Source organism: Mobula birostris, chromosome 19 (genome assembly GCF_030028105.1).
Source record: "Mobula birostris isolate sMobBir1 chromosome 19, sMobBir1.hap1, whole genome shotgun sequence".
Taxonomy (NCBI): Eukaryota; Metazoa; Chordata; class Chondrichthyes; order Myliobatiformes; family Myliobatidae; genus Mobula; species Mobula birostris.
In genome coordinates, this window is record NC_092388.1 from 13,963,719 (window position 1) to 13,978,666 (window position 14,948).

At 41.1% G+C, this 14,948-nt stretch overlaps 1 protein-coding gene across 2 annotated transcripts in view; it reads left to right on the forward strand.

Annotated features, from left to right (window-relative positions):
* Positions 1 to 14,948, forward strand: part of dnah5 (dynein, axonemal, heavy chain 5) — a 211,710-nt gene that overhangs the window by 112,503 nt on the left and 84,259 nt on the right. For both annotated transcript variants that reach the window (XM_072283263.1, XM_072283264.1), the window contains 2 exons: positions 9,481 to 9,722; positions 12,192 to 12,368. In XM_072283263.1, the coding sequence (XP_072139364.1) occupies positions 9,481 to 9,722; positions 12,192 to 12,368 (419 nt within the window). The remainder of the gene's footprint in view (positions 1 to 9,480; positions 9,723 to 12,191; positions 12,369 to 14,948) is intronic.

Genomic DNA, 14,948 nt, shown 5'->3' on the forward strand with positions numbered 1-14,948 from the left:
AAATGCTGGATGGTTTCTCCAGTATGCAGTATAGAGTATACTTAATTGATTGATTCCAAGATTGAAAGTACATTTATTATCAAAGTACGTATACAGTACTCAACCCTGGGGTTTGTCCTTCTGCAGGCATCCACAAAACAAAGAAACACCATGGAACCCATTCAAAGAAAACATCAAACACCCAATGTGCAAATAAAACCAAATCACACAAACAGCAAAAAGCAAGCGAATAACACACAAAATATTAAACGTCAAACTGTAGAGTCCTGGAAACTCTAGGAGTGCTCAGTTTAGTTCAGCTTAGCACTGTGTAGAGTGCAGGCTGTGGAGCCAGCCCGTGCCAAAGCACCCCAATCAGATTGTGCAAAAGTAGCAAAAATAAACAGAAACGCAGGACCTTCGAAAATGGGTCCACAGCCATGAGCCGTGCCAATCAAACCTTGCAGTGTGAGGAAGACTCCTGTAACTTCCTCCAACAGCAGTGAGGGAGAGGGAGAGCAATCGTATGAGGCAGACAGCATGGAACACCTGCTCACCTTCCACTCTCATCCTCGACAATTTCAATCTTGCTCGACATCTTAATTGGTGAGGAATAGTGGACCCCATCATGGGTTTGCACTCCGCCTTTAGGCTGCACTTTCTGCTCTCAACCTTGCTGAATTTCTCCAGAGACAGCAAAAGCACCGGATCATTCAGTCGGCCCAAAAACACATAATCAGAATGTAAATTACAGGCTTCAATCACGCGCATTTTAGTAGTAGAAGCAAATTTAATGGAAGAAGTAGTTTTGTGAACTCTCCAGAATATTGCTATTGGTTGCTGGTGCTGTAAATAAAATCAGTCAGTAATTTATAGCAATGTGTTAACCTGGTTTGATAGGTGGTGGAATTACCTACTCATCTCCACTATTTATGGGAGTGACCACATGCAGTCTAGATTATCTCACTTCTATGAGAGGAATATTATTCTTTCATCTATAAGCTGTCATAATATTTTTATCTTGCTATATATTGATTTTTAAAGGTCAATTACTGGTATTTTGAAATATTGGAATCAAATTTCTGTATCATACTTTCAAACATCTTGTGTAAATGAAGGGAATGGAAATATCTTATATTGAGTCACCCTTTGCTCATTGATATTTCTTAAGTCTCGGAAGCCATGATGCTGTTGCCTTCTATGCACCAACACAGCTTTTCATTGATTGAGAGAAAGAGCATTTGCACATCAACACCTCCGGCCTAGCACAAAAACGTGGGCTATCAGGCAGCAATTATTCTTGTCCTCCTCTTTGTTTCTGAGATCTGGACTGCCTATAGACTGCCACCACCAAAGCGCTCATCATAAAATGCTCCAAATTCACTGGGAGAATATGCAAACCATTGTCGGTGTCTTTTCCCAGCCAACATCCCTAGCACTGGGGCTCTAGTTACACTCATTTGGCTTTGTTGGGAAAGCTACGTTTGTGTGCCCAATGCCATATGCCTGGAACACACGCTATTTTGAGTTCCAAAAATAGATGCCCTAGCACCATGCCATATGGACAGTGGAAATGTTCAAAGCTTCCTCTGAAGAAGTGCAGCATCTCAATTGACTCCTGTGAATCTTTACTCATGGCCACTGGGGAAAAAAGAGACAGAGCAAACAGGATGATGTTGGAAGTTTTGAGTTCATGCATAGGATGCACATATCAGCTGCAGAAGGAGTGCTCCACCTCAAACTACCCATCCGCTCCACAGGCACCCTCTGCCCATTTGTGGAAGAGACTATAATTCTCATATTAGCCTCATAATCAAAAAAAATGAGGTCAAAGCATCTCTCACCCCAATCATTGACATTAAAACAGCTAAACTGACCCTTTACTTGATCAATATTTTGTGGAACCTGCAAAACCAGCTCATTGTCATTTGCGTGTGCCGTGTCATATGACACAGGTGATCATGGTCTTCCGTCTGTCTTTAATATCTCCTTCATGCTGTTGTTCGTATTCTTTTCTCTATCCTTGGCCATGATTGTTCTTGGCAATTTTTTCTACAAAAGTGGTTTGCCATTGCCTTCTTCTGGACAATGTCTGTACAAGACGGGAGACCTAGCCATTATCAATATTCTCTAGAGATTGCCTGGTGTCAGTGGTTGCATAATCAGGACTTGTGATGTGCACCAGCTGCTCATATGACCACCCACCTCCTGCACCATGGCTTCACTTGATCATGATTGGGGGGCTAAGCAGGTGCTGCACCTTGCCCCAGGGTGACCTGCAGACTAGCGGAGGGAAGGAGGCCTTACACTTCCTTTGGTAGAGACATATCTCCACCCCACCACCCAGCAAAAGGAACTACAGTTCAAAAACTTTGTGGCAATATGGATATTGCGGGACATTCCGTAGAATTAAAAAAGTTCAATTTCTTTTGAACTTTAGGGCTAGTAATCAACTTTTGTCAATTCAAATCAATTTTTGAAGTGTATGTAATTGAAAAGAGTCATAGGACAGTACAGCACAGAAGCAGACCATTTGGCCCATCTAGTATGTGCTGAACCATTTAAGCTGCCTACTCCCATCAATCTGCACCCTGACCATAGCCCTTCATATGCCTACATGTACCTATCAATACTTCTCTTAAATGTTGAAATCGAGCTCGCATACACCACTTGTGCTGGCAGCTTGTTCCACACTCTCTCAACCCCCTGAATGAAGGAGTTTGCCCTTATGTTCCCCTTAAACTTTTCACATTTCACCCTTAACCTATGATATCTTTTTATAGTCCTACCCAACCTCAGTGGAAAAAGCCTGCTTGCATTTACCCTATCTATACCCCTCATAATTTTGTATATCTCCATCAAATGTCCCCTCAATCTTCTATGTTCCAAGGAATAGATACATTACAGTGTCACTGCAGCATTACAAGTACACAGATATACAAATATTACCTCAAACAGTCTAACAGGAGGGGGTCATCACTTCCTCGGCTATAGGTTGATTCATCATAGAGCCTAATGGCCAAGGGTAAGAATGACCTCATATAGTGCTGTTTGGAGCAGCACAATTATCTTGGTCTATACTAAAAGTGCTCCTCTGTTCAGCTAAGGTGGCATGCAGAAGGTGAGAAACATTGTCCAGAGTTCCCAGGATCTTCCGTGGAGTCCTTTGTTCTACCACAGCTTCCAGTTTGACTCCTATAACAGAGGCAGCCTTTCTAATCAGTTTATTGAGCCTATTGGCATCACCCGTGTTGATGTCATTGCCTTAGCACATACCGTAAATTCCGGTGTATAAGCTGAGAATTTGGCCCTAAATTTTGGTCCTAAAATTAGAGGGTGGGCTTATACAGAGGGTGCCAACTTTGGGAAAACGAATACACGGAAGACCGTCGTATTTATTGGCTGTTTTTGAGTTAAGTACAAAAGAAAATACAAACGCTTATGAAATCTACACAAAAGATCTACAAAACACGTTCTGTTTCTCAATTTACTTGTAAACACTGTTGTCGTCAAATGTTCAGAGCTTGAAGCTCTCACACTCTTCATTACCTGAATCTCCGAAAATCGCGTCCCATTCTTCGGCAGTCACCATATCACCATAAGGATTGTCAATTTCTTCTTCGATATTGTCATTTGCAGCTTTACTGGCTGCCAAATCTCCATCGTCTTCTTCCCAAAGCAAATGATTTTCAGTGCCATCCAAAGCATTGCTGATGCTGCACTTCTTGAAGGCCTTCACAACGCACTCGGCCTTCATTTCCTCCCACGATTGCACTACCCACTCGCAAACTGTAGCTAGAGATGCGGCCCTCATATTTCCCGCTGGAGTGAATGACTGATTTCCAGACATCATCCATTCATTTCACTGTCGCCGCATGAATTCTTTCAATGGTTTGTTTAAACTCACATCTAGTGGCTGGAGCACGGATGTCAAATCACCGGGGATGACTGCAATGTCTGTATTTTCAGCTTTCAGTGCTGTTTTTGTCTCACCTGACAAGTGCACTTTGAACATGTCCCAGACAAGTAGCCACTTTTCCTTCCTGAAACCTTCGGGACATCGACGCCACACCTCTTTAACCCGCTTCGTCCATCCAGCTGCGTTCTTGAACGTAAACAACAACACCCTGCGGGAATTTTTCTTTCTTTGAGAATGTTTTCCTCTTAAAAATCACAATTGGTGGTAGTTTGGTCCCATCAGCCATACATGTTAACACAACAGTAAAATGTTGCTTCTCGTGTTCAGTTGTTTTGACAAGGATTGTTTTCTCCCCCTTCTGATTGACAGTGTGGTTGCCAGCAAAATCAAAGAATATTGGTGTCTCGTCCATGTTACCAATCAGTGAGAGTGGGTAAGAATGTGCCTTTCGATGCTTGATTACAAACGATTGGAAGGCCGTAATCTTATTCTCAAGGTCGCTGGGCAACTTCTGAGCAATCTTTGTTTTTTGTTTCAACACAAGATCACGCCTATTCATAAATTGGGTGCACCAACTTTGCGTGGCTTTGCAATTTTCTCTGACCTCACGGTGTTTTACAGCCCATTTCAACGCTTGAACTCAAATAATTTCTCTGGTAAAAATGTATCTAGATGATCGCTGGTGATTCACCCACTCTCAAACTTTTTCTTCTAGTTCTGGCCACTGGCATGTTTTCCGGAGGTTTGCACATTTCGTCTTTGGCATTTCCCTCAGCGTGTCCTCTGCCTTTCTCTACTCTCTCACTTGTTTCTCGTTTACACTAAACTTCTTAGCAGCTGCAGAATTATTCGTTCCTTTAGCAAAATCAACAACCTTCAGCTTGAAGCCCGCATCATATCGCATTTGTTTTAATCTTGCATGGGGATCACAAACTCAATACTGAGTACACGTACTGATCCCACCACTCCGTGTTATGTTTTAATGAGATTACGATGGGCGCTAAATGGTTTCACAGGGGTTACATTTCAGAGGATTCTTTACCATTGGGAACCTAATCCAAAACTTCCCTCCCTGACTTATTTATTAAGAGTTCGCTTATAATGCTCTGCAATGTGTAGGCCTATTTTCTTAGCAGGTACTAGTTCACAAAATTTCCAGGTTCCGGATCCGGCAAAGCTGAGTACCGGCATGTGAGATCTTGTGTTCTTTTCTGATTAAATCAAAAACCTCTACAAAAGGGGTTGTCTTATACTCCGAGTCGGCTTATACACCGGAACTTACGGTAGAAGGTGTAGTGGCAACTACAGACTGGTAGAACATGTGAAGGAGAGGCCTGCATACTCCAAAGGACCTCAGTCGCCTCAGGAAGCAAGGGCGACTCTGGCCTGTCTTGTACCCAGCCTCTGTCTTGGTGCTCTACTCAAGTCTGTCATCCAGGTGTACCCCCAGGTACTTGTAGGTCCTCACCACATCCATGTCCTCACCAATAATAGTAACAGGGAGCAATGCAGGCTTAGTCTTCCTAAAGTCAATCACCATCTCTTTTGTCTTACTGATGTTGAACTGAAGATAATTCAGCTTGCACCATTTGACAAAGTCCTCTACCAGGACCCTGTATTCAACTTCCCATTCACCCAACTATTGCCAAGTCATCAGGGAATTTCTGCAGATGGCATGACTCAGTGTTGTATCTGAAGTCCAAGGTTTACAGGATAAAGAAGAAGGTAGCCAATACAGTCCCCTGCAGGGCCCCAGTGCTGCTCATAGCCATGTCTAACACACAGCTCTGAGCTGCACAAACTGTGGTCTGCCAGTCGGGTAATGCATTGTCCAGGGTACAGTGGAAGTGCCGTCCTGCATCGAACGGAGCTTTTCCCCCAGCAATGAGGTCTGTATGGTTTTGAGGGCGCTTGAGAAATCAAGAAACATGATCCTCACAGTGCTGCCCTGCTTATCCAAATGGGAGTAGGCTCTGTTCAGTAGGTAGATGACAGCATCGTTGACTGCAGTGTGCTCCTGGTAGGAAAACTGCAGGGATTGAGGGCTGATATGACTAGGGGTCAGAGGTGAGCCAGGAACAGCCTCTCTAGGGTCTTCATGATGTGTGAGGACGGGACCACAGGACGCTAATCATTCAAGACTTTCTGCTTACCCTTCTTGGGTACTGGAACCACACATAATGTTTTCCACACAGCTGAGATGCTTTCCAGGCTGAGACTCAGATTGAAAGTGCTCTGGAGATCGCCACACAGCTGCTCAGCACACTCTTTCAGGACTTTGGGATTCACACCATCCAGTCCCAATGCTCTGCCACGTCTGAGTTTCCCCAGTGCCCTCCTCACCTTCCCAGTAGTGAAGTAGGTAATAAAGTCCTAACCTATTCAATCTTTTCTTATAACTCAGGTCCTCCAGTTAGGATAGTCTGCAAGCAATTGGAAACAGCAGAATTCTGAGCAGAAAGACTCCTGTGAACATCAGGACAAATTGTATTGTGGAGCGGATAACCTCTGACTTCAGTGGGAGAAAGCTGTTGTTCACAGTAACTACTTGGAATTGTAGCTAGCTTTTTATCATTTAAATGTGATTCTTCTTCCGCACCTACCATGGAGAAATAATTATGCTTGTGATTTCTATTACTTTATAATCCTTAATTTGCTTCCATTTAATTGTTGGTTAAGAAATCTGTTTGGCAACTTAAACCTTCATCTGTGGTTAGGGGAAACATTTATTTGTAGCATCTTCCCATTAAGAGTATGATGAAGGCAAATTACACAGCCCTTTAGTTGAAATGTTCTTTGTTTAATTACTGGATTATTAACTAAATATTTGTCTTAAAGAAATAAAACCATTGAGTGTGCATCTTTAGCTTGCTGAAAATAGGAAAAATATATTGAGCCAGCATTATGCAATCCACCATTCTACAACAATTTATAAAATTAAATGTCTTTTCTGTCAGCATTATTACGAAGCTTTGTACTCAACACCTGCCCTGCCCATACCCCCCCACAACTCCTACATCTGTCCATGCTCCTCACCATTGTCTCTCAGTAAAATTAACCATATGGTAATTCTTACAAAAAAAATGGGCAATCTTGAAAGCCATGCATGATGATGCAAATTGCATCTTATCAGCATAGAAAATTGAGTAATCTCTGAGGTGTCCCTGTCTTTGACTGTTGCTAAATTTTTGTACTTTTGTTTCCTTTGTTACACTGTATAACATGCAAAATAAAGAGGAGAGAAGGGGACTTAGTTGTCAAGAGCTGTATGAGAGTAAGGGAAGAGGGTTTGTGGCTTGTCCGAAGGCTGGAAACAGTGTTTGCTAGCATTGTAATTTCAGAAATTGGGGAGGTTGTGTGAGGCATACTAGTTCCCACAGAAAGGAGAAAGTGGGGTGAGCTACTTGAGCGCTTACTTGGGTCAAGTTCCCAGAACAGAATATCGTCATCATAAGTTTGACTGATGCACCTATTGACGAGGCATGACCAGAAATGCCTCATTGAGTGTCCAGAGTGGTTATAATAACCATACAAGAAAGCAGTGAATTTTAGTTGAAGAGGCAAACAATGCCCGGCACCCATTTGTTGGACTGTTAAGTTTAATTATTGTGAATAGCTGTGAATCATGTTAGCATTGAAGCTAAAGATTATATCATAATTATAATTGTTACTGATGGTAGAAATAAATGTTGAGCTAAGCTAACTGTTTCATTTCGTGCAGGGATGAAAATGGGCAAAGCAAATTAATGAGTGTCTGATTCAAATGAGGAAAATAGAAACAGAAACTGCAGTAGATACTCAGCAGGTCTGATGGCACCCATGGAGAAGGAAGCAAAATTAAAGTTTCAGGTTCATAACTTTTCAGCAGATACCAGTCCATTTGCTACTTGCTCTCTCCGCAGGAGACAGCTAGCTTGCTGTTTAATCACAGTATTCTCTAGTTTTTGTTTTGAATGTCCAGCAAAGGTAGTATTTCACATTTATACAATGAGTGTGTGCTGAGCTGCTTGGTCTCACTGCATTTGACCTTGCTTGTATGGTGATTCTTCAGTATGTACTGAGAAACTGTATTCCTGTAATGCCGGAGCTGGGCATTAATTCAAGACCTGATTATCTGCTTTAATGGTTCAGGTGGAACCTTGTCAGAATGCAAAGGGCAAGGAATTCTGAGGCATCAGCAAACATTGTGCTATTACTGAATGAACAATATTTCGGGTTACTGGTAATTGGTTTTATGCTGTGGGTGTTACTTTGCAAGGTAGAAGAAATTTCTACTTTCTTGCCCATGAAGAAGTAGTTCTTTCCATATATGGAAATAGGAGACCTTTCTGAGAGCTAGGATACAATGCAATAGAAATACATGGGATCAGCATGTAAGTGCCATTACAAACTTTCTTAGAAGTTTGCACAGATTAAGCATGTCATTTGAAACTCTGACAAACTTATCGATCACAGTAGTTTCACCATGGCCTGGTATGGAAACACCAGTGCCAAAGAATGGAAAAGCTTACAAAAAGTAGTGGATACAGCCCAGTCTATCAAAGGAATAGCCCTCCCCACAACTGAGCACATCTACAAGGACTGCTGCAGTAAGAAAGATGGCAACCAACATCAAGGATCCCCACCATCCAAGCCATTCTTTCCTTGTGCTGCGATCGGGAAAGAGGTGCAGGAGCATTAGGTCCCAGTCTGTCAGGTTCAGGAGCAGTCATTACCCTTCAATCATTAGGCTCCTGCGCCAATGTGATAATTTCATTCATTTCAACACTGAACTGATCACTAAACACAACCTATGGACTCATTTTCAGGTGATCTACAGCCCATGTTCTAAGTATTATTTAAATATTATTATTTGCTTTTTTGTGTATTTGCAGTTCATTTTTTGCACATTGTTTGTTTGTTTGTCTTTGTTGTGGGAGTCTTTCTTGATTCCATGGCAGCTCAGAAAAGGAGACAACAGGCAAAGTGAAAGTCACAATTTCCAATCTCTCCATGGCTGCTTTCTTGGGCACCAGGTGGAAGCGGGACGGTCACCTTTTTCTCCTCTGGAGATGGCAATTAAATTCAACCAGAGGAACCAAACTTCAAGGACCTGCGTGTAGTTTCAAAAGCTGTTTAATGATCTAGTGTGTGGTAAAGGTCATTGAATATATTATCAAACCCCATCGCTCACTAATTGCACCACTAGTGTCCAGTCCACAAACTGCATTGATTAAACCCTGCTCAAGACTAAAGATTCCGGCACACCATTATTGCATTTCCAGCATCCATGAGTGACCTGCATGGAATATGACAGATGTCTTCAGATTCTAAAAATGACTTGTGCAAGCAATGTGCATAATCTGATCAAATCAGCTCCTGTAGCATCCATTCACTAATTGTAGCCCAATTCTGTAGCCTTGTGAAATAATTGTTAATTTAGAGAGCTTTGGAACTTTGGATTCATGGAAAGATTCATATAATCAAGGGGAGATCATAGTTCTGGTCTTTATTTTGGAAGTATACAGGATAATAAGCTATATTTTACTAAAATAGTACTGACCCACTGATCTTTATGTGTTAAATCCTATCTTGGACTTCAGGAGAACATATCTGGATTGTTTTGGATGGACCCGTTGATGCCATTTGGATTGAAAATTTAAACTCAGTGCTTGACGACAACAGAACTCTTACCCTGGCAAATGGTGATCGCATTCCCATGGCCGCACACTGTAAAATTGTATTTGAGCCACACAACATTGACAATGCATCACCTGCAACAGTTTCACGCAATGGCATGGTCTTCATGAGTTCATCCGTCTTGAACTTCACCCCTGTTCTTGAGGTATACAAATCATTTCCATTTTATTTTCTTTGACTGCAATTGAATTACAAAGTGTTATTTAATCATTAATTTTGTTGAAACTATTTTAGTCAGATATTTTCAGTATATTGAATTTTGCTATTGCTAATGTTGTTGGAAGATTTAGAGAAAAACATGAATGCTTTCTTCCATAGTTCCTAAAGATCTCCTGTCAAAGTTAATGCATTCCAGTGGGCTGTCCCCCACAGAAAGTCAATAATTCTACTTCGAACAAAGCTAATGTTCCAAGTTAAAATTGGTTGCATAACTGAAAATAAAGTTTGTATTTCTGTACAGGAATAACTTGAATTTTCAACCAACAAGGGATAAAAAAAAAAGGGGAAATTTAACACCATGTCCAGCTGAAGTTAATGGAAAGGTAAACCAGTGGCATGGATTGTACATTAGTGAGTGTACCGTACAGTGGCATGCAAAAGTTTGGGCACCTCTGGTCAAAATTTCTGTTACTGTGAATAGTTAAGTGAGTAGAAGATGAACTGATCTCCAAAAGGCATAAAATCAAAGATGAAACATTCTTTTCACCATCTTAAGCAAGATTAGTGTATTATTTTTGCTTTGTACAATTTTAGAGTGAAAAAAAGGAAAGGAGCCCCATGCAAAAGTTTGGGCACCCCAAAAGATTTGAGCTCTCAGATAACTTTTACTAAGGTCCCAGACCTTAATTAGCTTGTTAGGGCTATGGCTTGTTCACAGTCATCGTTAGGAAAGGCCAGGTAATGCAAATTTCAAAGCTTTATAAATACCCTGACTCCTCAAACCTTGTCCCAACAATCAGCAGCCATGGGCTCCTCTAAGCAGCTGTCCAGCACTCTGAAAATTAAAATAAATTACGCCCACAAAGCAGGAGAAGGCTATAAGAAGATAGCAAAGTGTTTTCAGGTAGCCGTTTCCTCAGTTCATAATGTAATTAAGAAATGGCAGTTAACAGGAATGGTGGAGGTCAAGTTGAGGTCTGGAAGACCAAGGAAACTTTGCGAGAGAACTGTTCGTAGGATTGCTAGAAAGGCAAATCAAAACCCCTGTTTGACTGCAAAAGACCTTCAGGAAGATTTAGCAGACTCTGGAGTGGTGGTGCACTGTTCTACTGTGCAGCGACACCTGCACAGTTATAACCTTCATGGAAGAGTCATCAGAAGAAAACCCTTCCTGCATCGTCACCACAAAATTCAGCATCAGAAGTTTGGAAAGGAACATCTAAACAAGCCTGATGCATTTTGGAAACAAGTCCTGTGGACTGATGAAGTTAAAATAGAACTTTTTGGCCGCAATGAGCAATGGTATGTTTGGAGGAAAAAAAAGGGTGCAGAATTTCATGAAAAGAACACCTCTCCAACTGTTAAGCACAGGGTGGATCAATCATGCTTTGGGCTTGTGTTGCAGCCAGTGGCATGGGGAACATTTCACTGGTAGAGGGAAGAATGAATTCAATTAAATACCAGCAAATTCTGGAAGCAAACATCACACCGTCTGTAAAAAAGCTGAAGGTGAAAAGAAGATGGCTTCTACAACAGGATAATGATCTAAACACACCTCAAAATCCACAATAGACTACCTCAAGAGGTACAAGCTGAAGGTTTTGCCATGGCCCTCACAGTCCCCTGACCTAAACATAATTGAAAATCTGTGGATAGACCTCAAAAGAGCAGTGCATGCAAGACGGCCCAAAAATCTCACAGAACTAGAAGCCTTTTGAAGGGAAGAATGAGCGAAAATCCCCCAAACAAGAATTGAAAGACGTAGCTGGCTACAGAAAGCGTTTATAAGCTGTGATACTTGCCAAAGGGGGTGTTACTAAGTACTGACCATGCAGGGTGCCCAAACTTTTGCTTCAGGTCCTTTTCCTTTTTTGTTATTTTGAAACTGTAAAAGATGGAAGTAAAAAAGTTTTCTTAAAATATTAAAGAAATGTGTCATCTTTAACTTTATGCTTTTTTGGAAATCAGTTCATCTTTTACTTGCTTAACTATTCACAGTAGCAGAAATTTTGACCGGGGTGCCCAAACTTCTGCATGCCACTATATAGCCTCCAGTATAATAAGGGACTACTTTATGTTTTAGTAACACGTTGTTGAATGCGCTATTAGGTGCATATTGAGCATGCGCTATTTGGTGCGTGTTGATCTGTACGTATGTGCCGAGTTCGGTTTCTGCCAGTAAAGAACCATGAAACTTAGCTTCCGTCTCCAGCGTTTTTTATTAATAGCATTGTTTTGTAACCAGACCACATACACAACACTGAAGAAATAGTTGATTAACTTTTCTGTAACTGCAGAAGTTCGAAGTTTCATTCAATGTGTCTCCATATGAATTTTGTGTCTGACTTCATAAAATAACTATGATGTGTTATGTTTACTTTTCCCACATATAATGTAGTTCATTTCTCAGTTGAGTGTAGCCTGATAAATTGCTTATATGGTTTGTTTGGCTTAGGGTTGGCTGAAGAAATGGTCTTTGCAGGCAGCTGAGATTCTACGAAAGTTATTTGCAGAATCCTTTGCAGAGCTCTATCGTTTTAGTATCCAGTCACTGGAATACAAGATGGAAATGCTAGAGGCTTTTGTCATTATGCAATGCATTAACATGCTTGACGGCCTTATTCCCCCAAAAGTGAGTAAATGATTCAAACTTTGCCGTAAGGCTCTATAAAATGCTACAAAAATTATATTCAGTGGTGATTCTTATTCTTGTTGATGATTATGTGTTTGAAGTGTGCATAAAGCATAGAAATTCAACCGTATATATTAATAACACTTTCTGCTGGGTTGGATTAATATGGCTGATACATTGCAAACTATTTGATAAACTTTGATAAACTTAAATCCTCCAGCTAATTCCCTGGTGGATTATTTGCCAAGTGGTTTCTGATCCATCCCAATAACATTACAAAACCCTACTGACTTTTTAAAAATCTTATCCTCACTTTATCTGCAGCCTTTGATGCAATTTATCACATTATCATCAACTAGCTCCTTTCCATTGTTCAGTGGGGTAGAATTTATCATACCACGGTCTATTTTCTGTCTATTACTTGAGAATAACTTGCAAGGGCTTTTTCCTTTTGCTGCTTTATTACATCTGAAGTCTACCACCAACCTATCCTAGGCCTGAAGGTCTCAGCTTAAAATGTTGACTGTTTTTTCCTCTCCATAGATGCTGTCTGACTTGCTGAGTTCCTCCACAATTTTTTGTTTGTTGCTTTGGAGTTCCAGGATCTGCAGAATTTCTTGTGTTTATTATTTTGTGTGTGTGTTGCTCTAGATTTCTAGCATCTGCAAAATCTCTTGTGCAAAATCTCTTGTGTTTATCCTAGGCCCTATTTTCTTAGGCTACGTCCACACTAAGCCAGATAATTTTGAAAATGCCGGTTTCAAGTAAAAACGACAGGTGTCCACACCAAGTGTTTTTCAAAATATCTCCATCCACATTGGAACAGATATTTGGGTGAAGTTCCTCCTACTGGGCATGCGCAGGACGCACAGAAAACAAGCGAAGAGGAAACGATATACTTGGTGCACGTTTGTCCAGTTACAGACTAGAAAAACTTTAAAGGAGTTGCTGTTGGCTCTCGCGCAGGAGGACTTAAAACTAAAAAGCAACAAATACTGGAGCGTATGGAGGCAACCGACAGGGAGTTCACGGACAGTATGACCCGGCTGACGACGAACATTGAAAAACTGGCTAACTCTGTTGCCTTAATAAAGCGCCTTGTTAAATGTATAAAACATATCTGCATCAGTGTTATCTTGTATTTCCAAGCAACGTTACATTAGGCTGTTACACATCATTTGTCAGAGCAGTACTTGCATAAATAGGTAAACCATCTTCATACAAGCAAGGACAGAAAACAGGGCAAAGTGAGTATACTTATTTATTCAGTAAGCTATGGGTCAAAGTATTTGGTGAGTACATTTCTAGCTCTTCTGGCTTCAGTCTTGTTACTGTCTGTTCTGAAATTGTTAGATTGTGTGGGAGGTTGTGTTCAAGAAAACAATGAAATGCCGCGCTGCCGCCATCTGTTCCGGCACGTCATCACAGCGTTTTTAAATAGTCAAAAAAGCTCACTTTACAATTTAACTCTCACGCCGTTCACACTGACTGTGCGTTATAACAGCAGTCTGGCAGTGCTTGCACAGTACCAAGCAGAAGCAGAAAAAACATTGTTGTTGTGGTGTTGTCATGACTATGTTTTTAAATATCTCAGTTTACCCCGTCCACACTACAACACGCAACAGTCGTTTTCAAATTTACACACTCTGGAGAGTGTTTTAGAAAAGCTCCATTTTCACGGGATGAAAACACTGTTTCAATGTGGACGGAGGGTCAAAACGAAGAGAAAAGGCTTCGTTTTCAAAATTATCTGGCGTAGTGTGGACGTAGCCTTAATCTGTTTGCTGTAGCCACTTCCTGGCACCATCATCTGTACACACACAGGTTCCACATTGTATGTTGACATTGACCAGTTCTACCTCACCAATAATGCCTGTGAGTTCTTACACTGATTCATCTCATTCCAGTTTTGGATGAGCAAGATTTTTCTCCAAATAGGCATCAAGAAGACTGAAGTACTTGACCTTGATCTCTATTACAAATTTGTTTTCTGAGACCCAATTCTATCACTCACTCTAGCAAATGTTTGTCGTACCTTTTGTTAGACCATAAGACACAGGAACAGAATTAGGCCATTTGGTCCATTGAGTCCACTTTGCAGTATTTGACTCTATGATATAAACAACCACGTTACTTTCAGTCACCAACACTGCCTGCTCTTGTTTCCTTGCCTCAGCTCAGGTGGTGCTGAAATTCTTATCTATGTCTTTACAATCTTTACTCAAATCCCTCTCCAAATGTATGAGCATATGAATCTAGTGTGGCACAGCAATGAGGAGAGGTGGCAATGCCTGATATGCTGCCTTTAAGATGAGCTGTTGAACTGATGCACTGTCTCCATTTAAGTGGATGTAAAATCTCCTGGTACCATTTCAAAGAAGAGCAGAGGACTTGCTGTCAACACCCTGTTATCCTGACTAGAATTTACTCCTCAATCTGTATGTCTGAAGACCCATTACATGGCCATTAACACACTATATGTGTTTTGGTTAGGTTTCATTACATTAATGCTTCTGCCTTAAAAGGACGTTGCTGTCAGATGTTTTTAAGAGCAGGTAGAAGATGAAACAAGCCATGAAT